Below are 21514 nucleotides of genomic sequence, written 5' to 3'. Positions count from 1 at the left end.
GTAATGCATGTTGGCAACCTCCTCACTCTAGCCATCCGAAGCCATCTTGAGCCATTACGGTGGCGGCATCCCCGATTCCGAACTAAAGTAGACGCGCCACCTCCTTGATTTGCTGTAAAACTGTAAAACATGTGCTTGCCATCAGTGATTGTAGCAGGATTGAGCTTATTCACATATACGTGGTTGCTGTTGTTGCCCGTGTTGGGAATAATATTTGGAATTCACACGTTCTGCACCATCTCGCTTGTTGTTGTGTCAGCGCTACTTATATCTCATCTCATACCAGGCATCGTGGTCAGTGTCGTTTTTCCTTTGGTGCGTTACCTGCAAATGTGCAAATGTTACCTGTTAATGCGCAAAGTTTCGTTGTGCCACGTATAGGAGTTAGTGGTGCAAGCGTGCTCACAACTGTGACTTCATGAGGCGAAGAAAAAGGAAATATAAACGAAGGCACATGAAATGAAGTGACATGAAGCATACTAACAGCGATGTGCCTTGCAGCAGGCGGTGTCTCATGAGTACTAAAATGCCATGGCAGCTCCTCGAAATATTCGTTTTACATACCTCATAGTGTGTACGTGCTTGTAATCACAAGGTTTTGAAGTTCCAATGACAGATGCTTCGTATACTGTGTAAGATACAAAACGTACACTGACATGTGAACAGCTTGGCTTTGTGATGGTGTATAAAATCCACAGTGTCCTGATGGCATTGAGTACACTGCTTTTAGTTCAATAACAACAACAACTTTATTTTGAGATGGTGAATGCTTAGTCCAATATAATTTGAATTACGTTTATGATCTTTGCAGAGATGGATATTCCCAATCATCGATCTCGCTGTTCTGTCAGTAGCTGTCATAATTCCTCTCGCATTAATCCCAGAATGGGTGACGGACCTTTATCTGTTGCTCTTTGCCTTCCTTGAGCCTGTCCTTCTTGTTGTGGAGGTCATTCAAGTTGTAAGTGCTATTAGAAGCACTGGCCTCTTTGCACAACAAGGCATCAGTGAACAGCCAACATTTTGGAAGGTAGGTCATCATTTCAGTAGTTTCTACTAGGCACCTGCACATGATGTTTACAATGAAATATTAGTCCTCATGAAATGTGAAAGGTGTTTTGCAGTCAAATATTGTTACATTTTCCTCCACAGGGTACTGTGCTTTTTAGCACACTCATCAGCTGGGTGTTTTCAGTTTCCATCCTATTGTGCAACCCCGAATTCGGAAAGTAAGTTTTGAAAATCTATGGATCTTCAACACATCAAGTATCAGGGGAAGCACACAAACAAAACATTCGGACAAACTAAACAGCAAGGAAACAAGCAAGCTAGGACGTGATGATACTGGGTTGGAAAGACAGGTACAACTGTCGACCTCTCTCCTTGCGGCGACGGCGACATTTGTGGGCATGCTCGATGTAGCCTGCCTATACTTCATAGTTCATGCAAAGTTTGAGAAAGCACTTTTAACACCTGAAAGTGATCTGCTTGTTTGAACCAAGTGGTAGGCCCTGCACTGAACTGCAAAATAGCATCAGGTGACAAGTGATATTGCAATATTTGTAGTTGCATATCAGAGGGATGTAGCAGTTCCCCAGTTGACTTCTTGAGAAAAAACAAATTGAAACTGCTGTGATTATGTCACCCACATGGGCTATGTTGGCCATTGTATGAAGAAGCGGGGAAGGAACATACACACAGTGCAGTCGTTGTGAAGACCTTTTAATTTTGACTACTGTTCTTCTCACATTTGTTTGTACATGCTTAGAACTGAAAATTCAGAGAAATTCCTCATCACTCTGACCATGAGTTTGCTACATACTAGCTTGCTTGTGTTCCAACATTATTCAGTACAAAGGAAGGAAAAATCCACAGGGGTGCCCAAGATAAACCGACATAGACCGTACCCAATACCAACTATGCTCCGTGACCACATAAGAGTTAGAGTCGCAGAGGTACATCTCCGCCAGCGGATAATGTAGTCCGCACATTTAGAGTGAGACATACAAGAAGATGACAGAGGCCATTCAGACGAGGAGGCTGAATTCACATGTTTTGCTAATAGGAATTTTTAAGGTGTTTGCTTTAAAAGCAAAAGGAACTATTAAGAGCCCGCCAATCACGACCATGCTTTCGCCGTAGCTGTGGAGATGAGCCAACATTAGCCGCATGCCGGCCACTGATAGCCACAGAAAGCCTGTGTTCTAAATTGCCCGCTGCGATTGACTCACATCCTGACTTTATGTGTCTATGTGTGAAGGACTGAAAGGAGATGCTAAGCAGGCACTTTGTATCCAAATGGCATTGTTTAAGCCATGAAGCTGTCAAATGTTTCTCTCCGTCGTCTGGGCTTTTGTCACGGGTCTCATGCGTACATCGAAGTCCCAAAAATATCGACGTTATCGTAGCCACAATGCGCCCGATGCTCTTTGAGTGTTATCTGAGTAGCTTCTGATGTACATGTTAAAATTTTTTTGTTGTTTATAGAGGCCATTATTTATTCTGTTTTTGCTGCAAAACATTTGCATATTACTCAGCAGATTGTGCTCTGGTAAATGTTGGTGTTTCTTTCAGCCTGCTGTTCCTGCTGTGCCTGTTGAACATATTTGCCCATGCCATTACTGTGTGGGCGGACGAAGGAATCATAAGTGACTCTGCATTGGTACTTCTGGCATCATCGTGCTACTTGTGGCTTGGATCGCTTGAACAGGATATATCTGCTGTCGTCTGCTCTTCATTTGGACAAAGACCAGAAGGGTAAGTTTCCTCACAACGATGTCTTGGATTTTATGCAGCTGCTTGCTATACACTATGACAGCTTGTCTCTGGGCAGAGGAGAGGAACCATGTGTCTGTCTGCTTACAAGGCAGCGATAAAGGTGCATCCATAGACCAGCATGCGTCCACAGAAAGCTTGAACATGTTGGGGCATGCTTAACCTTGCACGTAGTAATCACCTGTGCCTTTGTCATCTCATCATTCGGCAGTGTTTATGATGTTTCAGCAAGTAGCAGAAAAGCTGGACTACAAACACAGTTTTAGAATGCGTGTTTGTTACGGAAAAATGGTGTACTATTGTACTATGGGCAAGATAGTTTACGAAAGCAAGGGAACATATGGAAAATGGTTCTCGTGCTGCGCAATAAAGAACTTTGGTTAAACCTGATAAAATGTCAAAAATCGAGAAGATTGTTCAAGCCAGTTATCAAATAACTGTCATCGAAGTGTCAGAAGAGAAAGAATTAGTGCTGGGAGTGTCTAGAAAACTTTGAACATGAAATTATTGTGCATAGGGATATGTGCAAGATAGGTTCTGTGTCACCTTTTAACCTCGCAAGGAACGATATAGTATCATCGTTGCGCTCAACTTCAACGTTTTAAAAAGGAAGACAAATTGTTTAACCCTGTTGTCACGTGCGATGCTGCGTCTTTTGCTCACTTTCCTACCGAATCTAAAGGTGCAAGTACGCAGTGGAAACATGGCAGCTGTTCTCGTTCAAGGAAGACAGTTTATTTTTCATGAGGCAAGATCACTACCGTAGCGTTTCGCAAATCGAAATGTGTTATATATATATCTATATCTGGAATATGGTATCACTTAGAGAGACATTGATGCGTGGTAATATTCAACTCCGTCGAATGAAAAAGTTAAGCCAGGAGCTATTCACTCTAAATGAAAGACAAAGCTAAGTTCCAGTTTGGTTCCTTCAAGCAATGTTTGTCTTCATACTGTGACTTTAACAGTGGCAAACCTCTGGACGATCACATGGCATGTATTGCCATGGGTTTGAACCAGGTACACTCCTCGTCTAAATGCACAGTCGTTACAACTTATGCCTGCCACTGAACATGGCTCAAATTAAGCACTTAGTGAAGTCTGAAATGCCATTAAAGTGGTAACACTTCCATGTAAAAGACTGTTCCGTATTTCTAGGAACTAGTAGTGTGTGGTGGTGCTCTTTGGTCTCTTGTAGCTCTTGTAGCTCTTGTGGCATCAAACATGAAAAAGCAAAAAGAAGAAATAGCTAACTCGCGTTATAACGAAATTCGATTCGTCGCTGTATTCAGAGTTTTACGCAATCCTGACCAGAATACACGCATTTCGAACCAAATTATTCGAATTGTATTGCAAAACGACTCCGCTTCAGCAAAGGTTGAGCTTGTCTCTTTTCTTTTTTTTAAAACCCATTCACACTAGTCACCATTGTCTTGGTGCAATAAACCCTGCTTTTTTTGCCATATAAACGCAGGACATCATCATATTCGTCTCTTTCCTTCTTTTTTGCACCAAAATTAAAAGGCTGCCAATGTTGCACGTCACCAAGACTCTCGTTGCGTTAACACTTTTTTGAGAGTCCCGCGATGTTTCCGCGCACTTCCGAGGTTGCTGTCCACAACGGTGACATAAACGCTCCATTTTTGTAACTATCCTCAAGCGGGCGCTTTTCGCAAAACCGCCATCTGGTCCACGTCACAGGCAACGTCATTTTGAGGTCATGTGACTTTGTTTACGTGTCGTTTTGCCGACGTATTCCCGTCGACAGAAAGCCAAGAGATGAACTATTTTGGCAGCGTAAACTATGCAGCGCTTCTTCCGCGACATGGTAGTCGATTTATCCTTAGTTTAAGCGCATCACATCTGCTCCGTGCGTCTTAACACGATGTTGTCATCACATCTTGAGAAGTGGTCAACAGTACGAGGCCTCGTGTACAAAACTGCGCGCTTTACTGCGAGATTATGGGAAAATAACTACCGGGGTGGAAAGACGTCCAAAAAGTGCGCACAGAAACAGCAAACGCGTTGTTTACAAACTGGTTAGCCGCCAATCACGGGCGCAGCCATCTTTAAGGTTACGTCTGCGTTGACGTTTGCTGTGACGTATGACCAGGACCTGCCCAGAATGCATTGCGTTCGCCCAGAACACTTTCGTCTATGGAGCAGTAAATTGGAGGGCACTCCTGTGTTGCCGTCGCTGCATTTGTGGGACTTCCGCTTATATCGAACTGCCGCGTATATCGAATTTTCGCGCCTTGCGCCTTCCAATCCTAAGAAGGAAATCTGATGACGGAACTCATCAAGTATGGTTCTGGGCATTTTGTTTCTGCGCTCATTTGGCTATGGACGCTAGAAAATTGCTCGAAGAGGGCTGAACACGCAACGATTAAGGGGATGGGGCAACGTAATTACGTAATTGATTATCTTACAAGTCATGACCAGGTGACTTGTCTATCTTCTTACCATTGTTATTGCAGAAAAAAAAAAACTCGGTTCAGTGCAGCCTGCATGAAACGAGGCTGCCCGACCGTCGTTTGTTATGCAGGAACTTTCGTGTTAAAGAAGAGGGTATGCAAATTGTTGTGTCTGGCTGGTAAACAGTTGTTTGGTAAGCGGGCGGCCGCCCTGTCGCGTTGGGCTCCAGGCGCCTGAACTTTCTTTTTTCCCGGAGGGAAGAAGCCACATTACCGAAATTGCAGCCGGTAATGGTGGCAGAAAGAAAAAAGCCACCCTTCTCTACCCGAGACCCACACCTCTACCCGAGAAACGTCAATATGACGTTGGTAGACAGACTGAAGCCGAAACAAATGGGAAGGGGAGGGCTGGGTTCCACGAATGGACACTTGTTCGCTGCCTCCTATTGAAAGAAAAGTAGGACCGAAGGTCGCGCCCCTTTAGGGGACCATCGTAATCCCCTCAAGACCGTGGCTTTCGAGCGCGACCTCGTTCGCCCCATATAGCTTCGTGCGTAGTTCAACTCTACCAAATTGGTGGCGCTGTCGAACACTATGACGTCATTTGTTTACAAACATGGAGAGGTCTATTCCCAGAAACTGAAATAATCGTCTGGAACTGAATTCGGGCAATGGCTTCCATTCCTTTCTTTTCTGAGAGCCCTCCCCTATCCCCTGAACACCTAAAAGTTGTTCCCACTTGCAGCTTCATATTGAGTGCAGTGCCACTATCGGAAACGGTGTCGGAAACCAAAGTATGGGAGCGACGTAAAATGGAAACGGTAACGAAAATGTGCCCGCGATGGAACCAAAAGATCCAATGTACCAAACGATACACACGACTACGCCCAAGACGTATTCTACGCGTTTGTCAGTACCAACAAGCCGCATTCACTTGCCTTCTTTTTTGAAATGTGCGCTTTGAAGCGATGGCTCATCGTATTACAAAGAAATAAAAACAAAAAAAGTTACAGGAGGAAGAAAAACGAGGAAGTCGGAGGAAAGTTATAGGTAGTGACCGTGTGTTCGTTCAACAACAAAGTCCTTCGGAACTTTTGGTCCTTCCTTTAACGGGAGAACAATGATGCTTGCGGTTGGTTCATGTTGTGACCGATTAGGCTGTACCCCGCTGACTGCGTTCTTGAAGGCAAATTAAATCGTCCTTCCCCCCCCCCCTGTCCCTGTTGCTATGCTTGCCCACACACGAACGGCCCCCTGCCGCTTCTCTTGGCTTGTTGCGCGTGCAAAGCCAATTTAATTTCCGTTCCGTTCAATCCCTCCGACCAAGTTGACGAACACGGTAGACGATGAAAAAGGGTGAGGGAATGTTGTGCGGTCGCTTACTGGTCTCAAAAGAAATTATATGCATATATTAGGGAAAGCTAGGTTTGGAGATTGAGAGGGGTGGCGGATTGATTAATGAGCGTCGTGATTGCGGTCGCTGTGCATTGATTTGCATTTCGACATTCTGCCCCGTCTCTCTTTTTTTTTTTTTTTTTTGTTAAAGCTTCAGGTCGGAGTTGGTCTTCACGGGATCGGGAAGACTTGATTGGCTGCAGTATGGGAGAGGAGTATGAATGACGGAATCAAAGTAACAAGAAAATGAGCGTGCAGCGACGCCTAGATAAAGAAAGCCCACTACTCGGGTATGGGCTAGATCTCGTGTCTTCGGGATCGTACCGAATTTATTCTATGGCAATCCAAATGTTTCACTCTGTGTATTCTCCCGAAATATTGTTTCCCTGTGTGGTCCGGAAGTGTCATAAAATTAGTTTATAGTTTTGAGATGTACGACGCCTTCGGGTGCGCAGTCTACAATGCGTCTGGCAACATTGGTATTTCGTCTGCTAATTGTGTGCTACAGACAGGCGCCACAGACGTTTTCGAACATAGGCTTTCTATGGCTAGAAGTGGCCGCCCATGCGGCTGACGGCGGGTCGTCTCCATAGTTACAGCCGTCGAAAATACGATCGTGATTGGCGGGCTCTTAATGACTACGTCATGTCGTTTAAGCGATTAGGCTTTGTTTATTGCAGGTAGCGTTGGCTGTTTGGGACCGTTTTCTTCGAGAGAGGTCATCCTGTCGCTTTTTTTTTTTTTTTTTTGGTTCCGCCTTTGAGACCCTAAAGCTGCCTTATCACGTGATATCTCGGAAGCTAATGGAACACAGAAGAACGAACATAACAGAGTAGAACGCTTGGTCGCCTATTACAGTCTGTCATCAGTTGCCGTTCATTAATCATCCTTATCACAGCAGAGCTTCCGTCGCGTTATTGGCGCTCCCCGTGCTTTAGCCACCGTTTGCTGTGACGTCACGAGGAGGACTAACCATGATGAGGAGGACGAATTATGAGGAAAACTAATATAACTATAAAAATATTATACTCTTCCATCATGTTCTGTCCTGACCGTGTTCTGTCTTTGCTAAGCGTTTGTTTGCTAGACGACGAGACGACGCAGTTCTGTTTCAGCCGTACCGGTTCCGGTACATACACGGTTCATTATCACGGTGTGCAACTTTTGGCGTACTGTCTATTAACGCTTGTTCGCGGTATAATAGACGCTGTCAGGTTGCGACGTCGGCGTCCAGATTAAGTGGGCATGAAAGACACAAGCGAACAGCATACGTGAACCGACTGCTGATTCACCGACGGCAAGGTTGTAAAAAGAAAAGGATAATAATAATAATAAAAGAAAGACCCACCCACGTGACTGAATAAAATGAAGGCGTGTGGTTGGGGATTGATTTCGAAGGGTCAGAGATAGTAGTAGTGGAGCGTCTAAAAAAAAAACCAAATAACCGATGGAGGGGAGGTTTCTTCCGCCAGTCGTAGTACTGAGGGAAACGTCAGTGAGATTCCGCCCTTCCCGAGTAGTCTCATCCAGAACAGGGAATCGGCGGGTCCCTAATTTTCCCTTCGTCCCTTTTTTTCCCCCTTCATTTTTCCTCCCTGTAAGGTCTCCTGGCTAGGGGCTGGAAAGAAGGGCGTCCAACGTTTTACGGGGATGTGATCACATCGCCTTCTCTGATTGGTTCAAGTCTCGCGGACTTGTTCTGAGAAGCGATTCCGAGAGCGAGCTGCTTTTGTGCGTTCAATGTGGCATAACGTTGCGTAACATGTGTTGCACTATGTGTATCGCGTCAGCGCATTGTTATCCCGAAGCGCACCAGGCGTGAACTTTTGAAGGAGCACATCGCAACGCCCCTTCGAATAAATCGCACGCCAGTTGCCTTTGGTGTTACGGAGCTTGGCCCAAAGTCTGTGTATAGTTACCTTACAAGTCGCCAGAGTAGTGACAAACTGCTGTTATGGTTCGCCCCGGAAGGTGGACTCTGCCTCATGCATCATCAATATGCGGTGAAGCATGCTTTACAGGAACGACCGTTGTCGATAGTCTTTTACAGGGTTCTGCACATTTCTTTGTGTGTGTGCACAGGATCCGTATGTAGAAGGGAAACCACAGTGGGCTTGTATTGATTTTAGGGACTGTGAGCAAGATGATTTGTTAAACTAAATTAATTGAATTGGATTGGATGGGATTCAATTTGGTTTTATGACGCCCACGTACAACCAGCACTGGTCGAAGTGATGGTGCAGCACACCAAAAGAACACAAACAAAAGGCGAAACATATATTAAAAGAGACCGATTTCGAACCCAGGTACTGCGCACGCGCAGAAGCACCTAATTAGTGATCACTGACATTTGGCAAGAATCCAACAACATTTTGAGGGTGAGGGCACTCTAGCAATTTTAATGCTCCCACATTATTGACGCACCTTGGTCGTGGGGCCTTATGCTCCCCTCTGTGAACTTCATATGCAAACCGTGCTTGGGGGCGTCCGCCCCCTTTTTGCTTTTCTCTCGTGGGCGCCCTTTCGCCATTGTTCTCCCAAAATTGATTATAATTTAGCTACATAAAGTTAATTTTGTTATTCTCCCCACACCCATTTGTCTTCCACGGTACGTGGCTTTATGGGGCATTGCTTCCCCCTTTTCTCCCTTTCCGTTTATCGCCTTTTCTGGTCATTTTCGATAAATGAGCTCGGAGCGCACGCGCCCATAAAAAATAAATAAGGTAAAAATAAATGAACAGTGTCGTATTTAAAAAAACAAAAGTGAAAAGAAATCGCATCCAACAGGGACTCATTTTCGACTGCGATCGCAGTGTTTCGGTGTAACTCGTTCGGGAAGAGGAGGAAGGACCGTTAATGTGGTCCGATAAGGCCTTCGAGAAAGTGGCCCGGAAAGGAGGAACTTGGGATTCCTTCCTTCCTTCCTCCCCGGCGGCGAGGAGGATATTGGTGATGTATAGACGGATGCCGGCACGGAAAGCCGCATTGTGGTGACAGTGGGGGACGGGGAAGATGAGTCGGAAGCGGAATCAATTAGTTCCGGCGTCAGGGTAGAGAGTGAGAGGGTCTTAAAGGGGGTGGAGGGAAGGGGGTTTGTGTTACACGCGAGGCGTGAGGACCGTTAAGGATGTTCCGACTTACCTCGTTAGATGATAACATGGACGCGGTTACAATAGCCAAGTTTTGTACTCTGAGATTACTGTTGCTGGCAACTCTGGGTCCGTTGATGCTTCGGGATGCCGTAGTTTCGGGAGGTATAGTTCCCGCTGTTTTATTCAAGTACGTTGTTTTGATGTTTTTGAAACATATTTACGTGAATTTTCAAAGCGTCAGTTCTAATCATGCAGTCATTTCGAAGTATTAAGTCAATTATTATATCGATAAAATAAAATTACGTTATGTTATTAAATAACAAAGTAAAATTCTACGCCCAAAACCTCGCAGACGTCCCCAACGGAGAGGGGGACGTCTGCGTCCCCCCCCTCCCCCCACCAGCTTTTCGCTTTCTCTCTTTCAATCTCTCCTCCGCTTTCCGACGGAGCATGCCGACGACAGTCGATACACGTGGCTCTACCAGTGGCGCCCCCTACCTTTTTACCCTGACGTGGCGTCACCGATCACCGCTTCAATGACGTTGTCATTTACCGCCGTCCCGGCACAGAATTCGATCAAAAGAAGCAGCTGAGTATGCGCACCCAAACTGGTGGCCCGCTTGATTCAATTACGCGGTTTCAGTTGCGCGATTCTTCTTTTAGAGCTCGTTTCTGTGGCCAAGTTTCGTGCCATCCGTTCGAACCTCTTATCTGCGTGGGACAGTGTTGTTTGTGGTTGAGACGTCAGCTTACTGGGGCTTTTTTGTTTCCGCGTTCTGTGCAACTGGCAAAGTCCGCGCCTTAGTTAATGACTGCGTCGAGACGTCGACGCATTACGCTTTCGGCGGCGCACTGTCAGCATCAGCCCACAGTAATCAGTTTAAAGCCCAGTTCATCATCATCATCATCATCATTGTAGCACTCTGACGATCATGATCACTTGATCATGATCGTCAGAGGCACAAGAAAAACTCTCTCCGCAATAGAAATGGTCAGGATGCTCCAATTTTTGGTACTTTCTCGATGCTTCAGGTATTAAAGCGATACCCTTCTATAGGACCAATCAGCGTGTATGTCCGTCCATGGCTTTGTTGGGTCACGTGATGCCACATGATAGTCAGGCTGTGTTTGCAGCAGTACGCTTGAACTGCAAGAAAAAAAAAAGCTAAAGCATTAAAAGGCTATCACAGAAAATTTAGTAGCATTTGAGATAGAGCTTTGCCAAAAATTTTCCGTCAGCGATGGCTCTATAAAGCTACAGCATTTGAGCGCCTTTCCTCCAGTGGCCAAAAGTGTTGCCATTTTTTTTCCCGTAGGCCATATCCCAGTTACTCCAGTCGAGCCAGTGGGCTGTGCATTGTCCCCTTCTGTTAGTAGAGGTGTACTGTGTTTGGATGCTTCCACATTATCAATCTGTCCCGTGCGTTTCGGAATAAAGAATAATAGCGTGGCCATCACAGTGAAGAAAATGGATAAGAAACAATGAAACTACCGTTTATCAGCGTACAAGTTTTCATCTAGTGGACTGCATTTCGTCAGGTACCGTCACCTGTAATGGGGACAAACCCAAAACGGAATGGGGACAACGGCGTTTTCTGGGCAAGGATTTTTTTTTTTTTTTGTTGTTGTTGAAAACTGCTGCATTTGCAAAATGGCGTTCGGTGGGCGTTGTTCTTCGACATTTTTCTCGGCAAATGCCGAAAAACAACCCTAATTATAACCTCTATCGTCGGGAGGTTCGGACGATGGCTCTGAACATCCTGGAGCGACCACGGTTAGGGGACACTTCTTTCTGCTTGCTCCCTATTACAAGAGCCAATTGTGCTCCGAATGACATTTGTCAAAATCTCACGAACCCCCCATCTCTCTCTATCTGCACTACAATTGTCATCGATTGCAAAATACGATGAACGGTCTATCTATCACTTTGATAGGAACGGAAGATATATAAAGTTCTCTTCAGTCGCTCCATTTCACAGCCCAGTGAAACACCTGTACTTCGCTCTCTCAGACTGCTCTGGAAGTTTTGTGATACTTCACACAAATATAGATTTTTGTAAGAAGGTCAACGATTCGTGATCGTTTATCATTTTTAATGCGGCATTATTTTCTTGCTCCGCACCGTGTCATTTTCTGTAGACATGTCTACGAGTTGGGGAGGCGAGGAAAAAATAAAAATAAAAAATACAGAAAGAGAGAGAGAGAGACAGAGAGTATGGACTCTGATTTCTCACAGTGGTTCTTGGTAGGTGGGCGGTTCCTCAAACGTTACGATTAAAAAAAAAGAAAGAGCAAAAAAAAAAAAAAACCATTGATGTTCCTGTCGATGAGGATGATGATCACCTCTTCCAACTGCTCAGATCGGGATATCGAAAATGGCGTTCTCGGTGTTCCTTTTGTGCCGTTCGGGGGAAGAGATACTTATCCGTAGTATAGGGCGAAACGTATATTTTTCTTTTCTACGTCGTTCAACCGGAGTTACGTGGCTCACTCGATTTTCTTTGTGTGCTTATTGCTGCCAATGCGATTCGAATGGGGACTCGACTGTTGTGGGGGACCGGCTGGTGCCATCGTGCTGCGTGGGGGCTCATATGGTTGTCTTTCCTGTTTCTCTGCATTCCTCGTGTTTGGGTGACCGTCTTGTGTTGACTTCTTGCTGTATAATCTGGGCTCGGGGTGCATTATCGTACTTCTTCGCGGCTCTAAACGCGCGATGGCGTTGCTGAATTTTCGAGCCGGTCATGTTGCATATTCGCTAAAATGTACCGCGACATCTTGTACATTGCGAACTGTGGTTCTTTTGAACGTTGTTATCACGTAATTATAAATCAATACGTGTAATCTAGGAAAATGAGAGAAGGAAGTCACAGAAAAGGTCAGAAGGCTGCTGGACTTCCATTTTTCATTGTTCTTATGCACTGAGGCTTGTGTGTTATACTTTCTTCTGTGTTCCAGCCTCAGAACATCAATTTCCATCGTGTTCAATCTAGGAAAACACTATCAATGTTGCTTATATACGTTTTCCTTCGTCGGGTTGCCGCACCGTTTTCCATGGTGTCGGTGACACTATCGAAAGTTATCAGCAGCTATACTTCAACTGATATATCAAAACACTGAACTTACTGTTTATTATCATACAAACCTTCATGCAGTGGACCGCATTTCATCTGGTACCTGCAGGCGTTCAGCAGCTGTTCAGTGCTGCTGTCGCGACATTTAGGCTATAAATTAACTAATAGTTTGTCACCTCTTTCCCACTCCTTCCTCTATGGCAGTTCATTTCGGCATGCTTGCTTTAGCGGATGTGATTTGTAGCATATCTAATTAACATGAAATGAACTGGCTCGAGGGTAATCATTTCCGAAGTGCTTCATAAGAAAAAGAAAAATAAGTTTACAGAAGTTCCTGCGCAAACTGCCGGTGGCGAGTGAAACGATGTTGTTCTCTTATCTCTCCTCATTGTGGCATAGTAAAAAAAAAAAGGCGGTAAAATTTAGGTTCTTCCCCATGAAATGGTCGATAGCGCAGCTTACCATGGAGTATCCCGCACCGGAAGTAATCTGCGACTCCCTTAAGGACTTCCGGCCCAGTAGTACCTTTGCGGTGACCCTGATTATACTTTTTTTTAAGTGTTGCTCAGTGTTTACCCCCATCGGTGCTGCAGCGTGATAGAAAAAAAAGGAGTAACAGAGAAGGAGGGGTATTGGAAAGAGGAAATGGTGGAATCGTTAACCGAGGCTCAATATTTCAAGTCGGAAGTGGCGAGAGCAGTCGTATCGAGCGTAGTGGTTTTACTGCATGTATGATTGGTAAAGTCATCACCTCTGCCAATTTCCGCAGGGCCGTCTAACGTGATCTTCTCATTCGTTACAGTGAAGCAGACGCTGCTACTTTACTTGGAGGAATTCTCAGTTTGCCATACATATCTTTAGGTAAGAAGTGCTGCCTGCTCGCGTCAGATCAGGTAGGCTTGTGAGTGAGGGTTGTTCCAAGTGGTGTGAAAAAGTATATCTCTATAAGAGGTATATCACTGGACAGTTGGCCAAACATTGTCATTGGCGCGAGTTCTATTGATGCAGAATCTGCAAACAAAACGAAGTCAGACAAAGCGTGGCACGCGTCCGTCCGTCCGTCCGTGCGTCGCACCTCCTGTAAAGCGTGCTTTCACTGCACTGGCGCACTGTACTCAGGAGAAGCAACCGACCAGTATGCCTCGCCTCGATTCACTTATGGGGTAGACGTTGCGCCGCTGCGTTGGTGTGATAAAGCACATACTTTGCGTTTGATTAAAAGCACACATCTGGGGGGGGGGGGGGGGGAGGTGCAGTAATACATCGCGGTTGATAACGATAATAAATAACGAAGAATGCCGGAGCGGTGCGAGGAAAACGACAGCGGATAAACGAAAAGGACCAGGTGTGAGTCTGTGTGCGGTAAATCACTGACTTCAGTCGTCACATGTTCGATATCCGCGTCTCCAGTTGAAACACCACAGAACACCGCACGAAAAGAGTGGCAAGGCGTTCCAGTGGCGGTAGCCTCCACCAAACACAAGAGTACCTCACGGACCGCGTGGAGAAAGCTTACCACGAGTGGTAATTGGTTTTGGAGTGTTGTGTGAAAACTAAAGCTTAGGCCTCTTCGACGAATACTATACGCTGCGGTGAAAATGCGGTGGACTAGCCTTCTTTGTAATCAAGCCAAGCGAAGCTAAATCCCCTCCCCCCCCCTTCCCGATAAATGAAACAAAACTCAGAGTACACGTCCACCTGTATTAATGTGAAAATGCTCAGGGTACCGTTCTCTAAAACCGGTTTCCAGTAGTCGATAGATGTGCATCGTGATAGAACACATACAAAATTAGTAGGTTATGCCTGCGTTATTCCATATCCGTGCACGGTTTTCGCTTTCCGCAGCTGCACCGCTAGCAACTGTGACAAGCCTACGGGAAGTGACCAGACCTTCTTTCTGGCTTGGGATTGCGCTCCGAGTGCTCAGTGCCTTCTTCGTCACGAAGCAGCTGTTTCTCCGACGAAAAGTAAGCATAATTCCTTGCAAAGTCTTTCTGTGTGCTGATTTAAGTGCTGAGTTAAGAAGTCGTAGCTCGCTTCGAGCCTGGCAGTGGCTTACTTTAGGCTTAACGGTGCAAGTTAAAGCGTTTCAAAGAAGGTTGCTTGTCGGCTGAAGATGTACACTAGGATCAGGGGTCTTGTGAATGTGCTGGACCTTGTCGTGGCTCATGTCATCAAATTTTATCGGACGCGTCCAAAGCAAGGGGTTTTTGTTAGCACGTGAAGTGGCAATGCTGAGGTCTGTGTTTTGAAGCACAACAATACACGGCAGCCGCTCGTCGTTGGCTGGACGGCAGCCTTTGGCTCGCTTGTATCGCAATATTACGCTTCGTTGTTCAAACGCCGAAATTTCGCGAATCCCGCAACAAAGCACCCCATAATTCTATAGCAGCTGATGAGAGTTTCCTTTGTGCTAGCGACGACGAAGGGTTCGTCAGGTGAGTCGTGCTCTATCAGCATGATCTCCCTTGATTCGTACGTGCTTGAGAGGTCGCTGAAGGTACGCATTAGGCCCCCCGTGTATGTCCTTTTTTTCTTCCTTCCTGGTGACGTTGTTCCCAGATCCGGCTTCATTTCGGTTGTCTCTTGTCTTTTTTTTTTTTTTTTGTCTACTAGCAGCTACGCGCAGCTCGTCCTTATCATGTCCGCTGTTGGAAGGTGCTTGAAACTTACAAAATGCACGCCATGTAGATTTTGCATTACCACCAGATAGCTTTAGTATCGCGTACTCAGGGAAATGGCGGGCGGACAGGCGGGCGTACTCCGAACGTAGCTTTGCGTTTAGCCCGTGCCCAGTGTGACCACCCTGTTTCCTTGCGTACGTTACAACTGAAGCTCTCAAGCATCATCGTATTTTTGCCGAGTAATGCCTACGAAAGCGTCATCTGTACAGTTGGTGCAAGTGAGGCCGCCGTTGTTGACCACCCTGTTTCCTTGTCGACGGCGTGCTTCCTCACTTCTCACTAGCGCCATGCGTTGGCATGCTCATGAAATCAGATTTTTGGGATGTTTGTAGCGCACCCGCGGGGATGTCTGTGAGCCCGTTATTCTCCAGAATGCTAGTGTCGCTGCCCAAGAAACGTTGTGCGAGATCCGCAAGTGTTGTGTGAAGTCGCGACGTAGTGCTCATTAACCATAACGCGTCCTTGAGCAGACAAAGGAGGGAGACACAAAAGTAGAGTCTCGGCTCTCTCTCACGCGTGGAGAGAGCGTTTCATTCTGATGACTTCAGTCTGCACTCAAAAAACAGTAGACACTGAAGCTTTCTACTTTTATTTACGGTTCTTGCTTTCGCGTGTTGGAACATGGTTCTTTAGGTACGGCTCGCGTCAAACTTAACTTGAACACCGCTCTAGCAGGCGGACCGGGAAGGGAGCCACCCTGGCAGCGCATAGCAGAAAAGCAACGCCTTCATAACTGGGGTCACCCTTCTAGCTACCCCAACAACACCGAATATCCTCTGGATGTACGAATAATGTCCTAGCAAATTCGTACGTCCGATGGACATCCCTCAGATATCCATCGGATGTACGAATCCGTTAAGACATTATTCGTATATCCAGAGGATGTACAGGAATTCGTACATCCAGAGGATATTAGGTGTTGTTGGGGTATAAACAGATGACCAAAATACCCTCCGCCGGTATTTCTTCTAAGCAACGCCAGGGTCCGCAGGCCGGAATGGCGTTCATGTTAACACTGATGCGAGCTGTACCTGAGGAACTGTACACTGTTTTTAAGTGTTGTTTGATCTTCGAGAACCTGACTGTTCCTTCCTTGCTACTACGTCTACTTGTGACTTCGGTCTGTGAGGAACTGAAGAATCACAGAGACTGCACGTTAACAGAAGTATCTACTGAGAGTATGCAGGCACACTTGTGGACGAGTGCTCCCATGTTTGTTTCCCATCATCATTGCGGCTGGCGTGCCTGCCGGTCGCCGGTGCATCATTTAAATTACTTTCGATCAGTACTATACGTTAAATTTTCGTAGAACGTCTATAACAGAGCTTTTCGCAAGATCTACTTACCCAAAGACCTGAGGACCAGCCAAATATATTCCTACAAACTTAGAAATGGATTTCACCGCATAGCACGCTCATAGCCAACCATCATTTCGAATGATATCGTTATCTGCCATGATTTGTTCAAAACGGGCGGCGAACGTCTTTTTGTGACACTTATGTTGTTCATAATTGTTACACAAAAAAGGCGTTCGCCTCCCGTTTTCAACAAATCAGGGCAGACAACGATATCGTCCGAGATGATAGTTGGCTAGGAGCGTGCTATTCGCTCCGAGATCGAACGGTGTCGGCGCGCTGCGGAGAACAGAGAACTATCGCAGTGTGGAAGCGTCGTCTGCTTTTACACGTTTATTCCGCGTTCAGTCCAGTAGGGGGAACCGGATAGTGTCGTACCATCGCGGCACAAGTGATCTTCTGGTGAATATACACAAGAATTACGAAAAAGAACCATCACATCCGAACATCGGCCCACGTGTTATCCACACTAGAATGGTGTCAATGTCGCCCCCTATAGGTCGATCTCGCAGCGAATACGGTGAAGTTCATTTTTAAGAGTGTAATTAAAAAATGGTGAACTGTTAAAAGTGTTATTGAAACCCACACATTTACTGCCGAGTTTTCCCCCTGAATCTGGTGTGCAATATTTCTCTAGAATAAGTGGGACGACAGCGATGACGAAGATGACGGTGGCGGCATCTTGGGCTCCCTGACGAGCTTCGGTGGCCGCTTAGCGGTGCGAACAGCATGTCTATTCGCCTACAGCCAAGCGGTGTGGCGATTGCTGGGCGGATGCGCCAGCACTGTCTTCCAGTTGGGCCGTCAGTCGCAAGCATTTCTCACTGTGCTCGTCTACGTCTTCCAACTGCACCTATCGCGTGAAAGCGAAGATTTCAGTTACTGAGCTCCGATGGAGTTTGGACATTGGGAATCTCCATCTGATTGTACCTGGAAGAAAGGGCAGCTTGGTGGTCGGGAATTTGAGCACGACCGGTGGCTGATCGATGATTACCGCGCACTGAACGTGATCTGCGCGTGATATTTATATTGCTCAACCACGATGATATGTAATTAACAATCGAAGCTCAGGGCAAAGCACTGTGAGGTGCTTTGTCGATTCTAGTTTGAGAATGACGGAGGGAGTTACGCCAGTTTCAGAAATGTCGCTAGTTTTCAAGCGGGCCTCATGAGGCCACCGGACGGTACGAGGATGTGAGGTTTGACTCAAGCGGGACCTCTCTCACATCGTCTTGAGGGTGATATGGACTCCATCGAAGTTCGGACCTGGCGTGGACTAATAATTTCATTTGTAGGCTTCGTCTCACAACTGAAGAGGCGAAGGAACTGAAAGTTGTTTTGCCCTGAGAGTTATGTTACGGGATAGTGTGGGGTTTTCTATATTTGCTATTTTTTTTATTGATATTGACAGAGCGCAGACATCATCTGGCATGCATTGAGGAGCCGCGGTTTTTATTGATTGGGCAAATAAAATATGTAAAATAGATAACCTTTACAAACGTGCCACTGGGGACACCCCTTCTATCCACTGTGATGTAATTTGATGAAAGGACCTGCCATACGCTCAAAGTGCTTTATTTCCTGCATATATTTCACCGCGTCCTTCACTTCGAGCTTAACATGCACACCATGCTGCTAAGTCTAAGTTCACTCATGATAAACTACAACCTTTTAGAAATATTGAAAACGAAAATGGTTATAACCAACCCCTGCACATTTTTACGAAGTACGAATGAAGCGCTAGGCATTCATGCAACAAAATACACACTCTTAGGAATGTTCTTCACCGCGTAGCACGCTCCTAGCCAACCATAGTCTCGAATGATATCGCTATCTGCCCTGATTCGTTGAAAACGGGAGGCGTACGCCTTTTTTGTGACACTTATGCTGTTCATAACTGTCACAAAAAGCGTACGCCTCCAGTTTTCAACAAATCAGGGCAGATAACGATATCATTCGAGATGATGGTTGACTAGGAGCGTGCTATACGGTGAAGTGGAGTTGAGTTTATTGGTTGACGAAGGTATGAAGCACATATATGAGGGGCGACAAAAAAAAAAAAAAAAAAAAACTGTTGCAAGCAACAGTTCATTTTTAAGAGCGTAGGGTTTGTTGCCTGGTTTCCAGAATCACAAAAGTACATTAAAATCAACTCACTCCTACAATGGAGAAGATGAAAAACAACAGGATGACGATCATGATTAGTATTTTTATGGCGCAGCAGCGACGAAGGCTACAATGCGCCGAAACAACAACAGGATGCGAAACGGTTTGGGGGTTACTCACACGACACGACCCTGGCTTTGTCTTCACTGACGCTTAAGGTTTTGCTATTGGAGTTCCATTTTTGTATACTGTCGCGTAGAAATGACGTTACGTGATCCCCCTCATGATCCGCATGTCGCTTAGATTTCAAACTACATAATCTTTCTCTGATCCCATAGGCCGCATGCAGACGTACGACTTCACAGCGATGCCTCGTCAGGTATTTTGACCCTGACTAATGCGAAGGGCTTCGGGGAAGGATGGTACGAACAACTACTTTGTTCCTTTGACATTGTATGGTAATATTTTTTCCCTTCGCTGAAGCCGTGCTCGGGGATGTCCCCTCAAGCGGAGGACCGTAGGAAATCACGACAGCGGTGACAAAAAACAAAAAACGCAAAAGAGCGCTGTCAGGCGGATGATCAAGTCGTACCTCCAGGCACTGCATCGCGGTGAGTATTCTTGTAGTGACGGGAAAATTGCTGAGGAGCCATCTTCCAACCCATGGTTCCCAGAGGAACTGTTCGATGCTGTTGGTCAGAAGTTTTGTTGACCGTTTAACAGACAGCAAGATGATAAATCGTGAGACCGCCACAAAATACATACAATAGCGCTCGTGGAAGAAAAAGAGCGAGCTTTCTTTTTTCAATTTTTTTTCCCCCAATATGTAGTACCAAATGTTTACGGCGGCGGTTTCCAAAAGCAGTGATAAGCTGATCGCCTTATTCCTTTTGAAGTGCATAACGTCAAATTGGCCATCTTTGATTTGACAGCGTACCTTGTCGTATCGTTTTCTGATCCACTAAAACTAGACTGCCTTCGTTCCGTGGTCCAGTACACTATTAAAACAGAAGTTCACCGAATAACGGGGTCCTTACACTCTCAGAACGGAACTTCACCACATAGCACGCTTTTAACCAACCACCATCCCGAATGACATCGTCCGGCCCCCTGATTGGTTAAAAACGCATACGCATTGGCATACGCTTTTTTGTGACACTTAGTAATGTTATGTTAATTGTCACAAAAAAGTGTACGCCCAGCGCTTTCCACAAATCATAATGATACCATTCTGTGCAATGGTTGGCCTTAACCGTGCTATGTGGTGAAGTTCTGTTTTGAGAGTGTATAGCCATACTTCCATCCCCCCTCCTCCTCCTCCTTCCCGATTGACATCGTCCTGCCCGCTGATTGGTTAAAAAACAGGTATAGATTACGCTTTTTGTGACACTTATGCGGTTACGTTCAATCGTCACAAAAGAGCGTACAGCCCGCGGTTTTCAGAAATCAGGAGTTATAAACCCTATCATTCTGTCTAGTGATTTGCCTCCAGCGTGCATTGCGGTGAAGTTTTAAGAGTGTTGGGAACAAGTCAACTTTGTGACAACGTGACTTTGTGACACTTTGCGTTTCTCGATATGTCACACAACGGATTGATTTCCGCAGCCGCGTTCGAAGATTAAACTCGATCAGTGACAGAGAAGTATTTAAAATTTAAATTATGCCGTCTTCATATCCAATTGGTACATTACACCGGGAAAAAGGAAGGGGCCGGAAGCGATGGATTTGCAATAGGGCGGGTTAACATTGGGCGTCAGTTTAGGTCGAGCGCAGCAGGAAAACCGAAACTCGACGTCCAATTGGCTGAGGCGACGTCCCATGGGAGTGGTCTGTTATGCCACGTAGTAAATTTGATGATACCGTACAGGGTCCGTCTCTGTCTCTTCCATTGTTGCGTGAGTACGAAAAAAAAAAGTGGGAGAGGAGGAGAAGGGGGCGGAGCGGAAGCCATCGCGCCTCCGGCGCATGAGACTCACACCGGAAATCGCAACCAAGCGCCAAGACTTCGCACGTGGACTTTGGCGAACGGGAGAAGTCATTTTCTCAGGCGGAGAACTGCATCTTTTTTTTTCTCCCCCCACAAGACTACTGTCAGTCTTTGAAAAACGACACAGTTGTTGTTTACTCAACACAACCGTTGGATTTCGCGTACACAAGGGCATCGACACGAAGAGCTAAGCAAAGTCTCATCCCTCATCTTGTCCCGGCCGGTTGTGCTCGATCGCATCATGTTGTCCATTTTTTCGTCGCCCGAACCGACCGACTGTCTGCCCATCGTTGACGGGTAAGGAGCATGCTATAAGTTTTTTTGTGTAGTTTGTTACTGCGAAAACTGTTGACTGGTATTTCTACAATCTAATAAAAAAAGAAAATAATGATGGTATTTTTTTGGGTGATTAGTTGCGTTGCTAGATCTATAAGCCACTTTCGGTACGAAACGCACCCAAGTTTTAAAAATTGGGGGTTATTTGCAGTAAATCTCATGGTCAGGTGACTAAAATTGAGGACACTGCAATCTAGGGAACTAGAAGCTGTAATTGCACCCCAAATTACTCCTTTTTGTGTTGGAGTGTATGAGAGACGAACAAATGTTTTACAGTATTTGCTTCGTGTAGTTTGCGT

The 21514-nt window shown here is 45.8% G+C and overlaps 1 protein-coding gene across 2 annotated transcripts; it reads left to right on the top strand.

Annotated features, from left to right (window-relative positions):
• The first annotated feature begins 41 nt into the window (after positions 1-41).
• LOC135370352 (uncharacterized) lies at positions 42-19503 on the top strand. Of its 2 annotated transcripts, XM_064604086.1 has the most exons (8): positions 42-294; positions 812-1030; positions 1153-1229; positions 2575-2757; positions 13550-13608; positions 14593-14714; positions 19231-19314; positions 19376-19503. In XM_064604086.1, exons 1-7 carry the CDS (start codon positions 130-132, stop codon positions 19288-19290), a joined length of 885 nt encoding a protein of 294 aa, XP_064460156.1. In that variant the 5' UTR covers positions 42-129; the 3' UTR covers positions 19291-19314; positions 19376-19503. The 2 variants fall into 2 exon arrangements, with proteins under 2 accessions (XP_064460156.1, XP_064460155.1); XM_064604085.1 differs by lacking the exons at positions 19231-19314; positions 19376-19503 and adding an exon at positions 17424-18372.
• The last annotated feature ends 2011 nt before the right edge of the window (positions 19504-21514 follow it).

The sequence above is a fragment of the Ornithodoros turicata genome, chromosome 10 (genome assembly GCF_037126465.1).
Source record: "Ornithodoros turicata isolate Travis chromosome 10, ASM3712646v1, whole genome shotgun sequence".
Classification (NCBI taxonomy): Eukaryota; Metazoa; Arthropoda; class Arachnida; order Ixodida; family Argasidae; genus Ornithodoros; species Ornithodoros turicata.
This window is presented reverse-complemented; position numbering and strand designations above follow the sequence as displayed.

Coding starts and splice junctions, on each gene's coding strand:
- LOC135370352 (XM_064604085.1), top strand. CDS start 130: ATGTGCTTGCCATCAGTGATTGTAGCAGGATTGAGCTTATTCACATAT. Junction 1,031..1,152: donor AACAGCCAACATTTTGGAAG/GTAGGTCATCAT, acceptor TTTCCTCCACAG/GGTACTGTGCTTTTTAGCAC. Junction 1,230..2,574: donor TGCAACCCCGAATTCGGAAA/GTAAGTTTTGAA, acceptor TGTTTCTTTCAG/CCTGCTGTTCCTGCTGTGCC.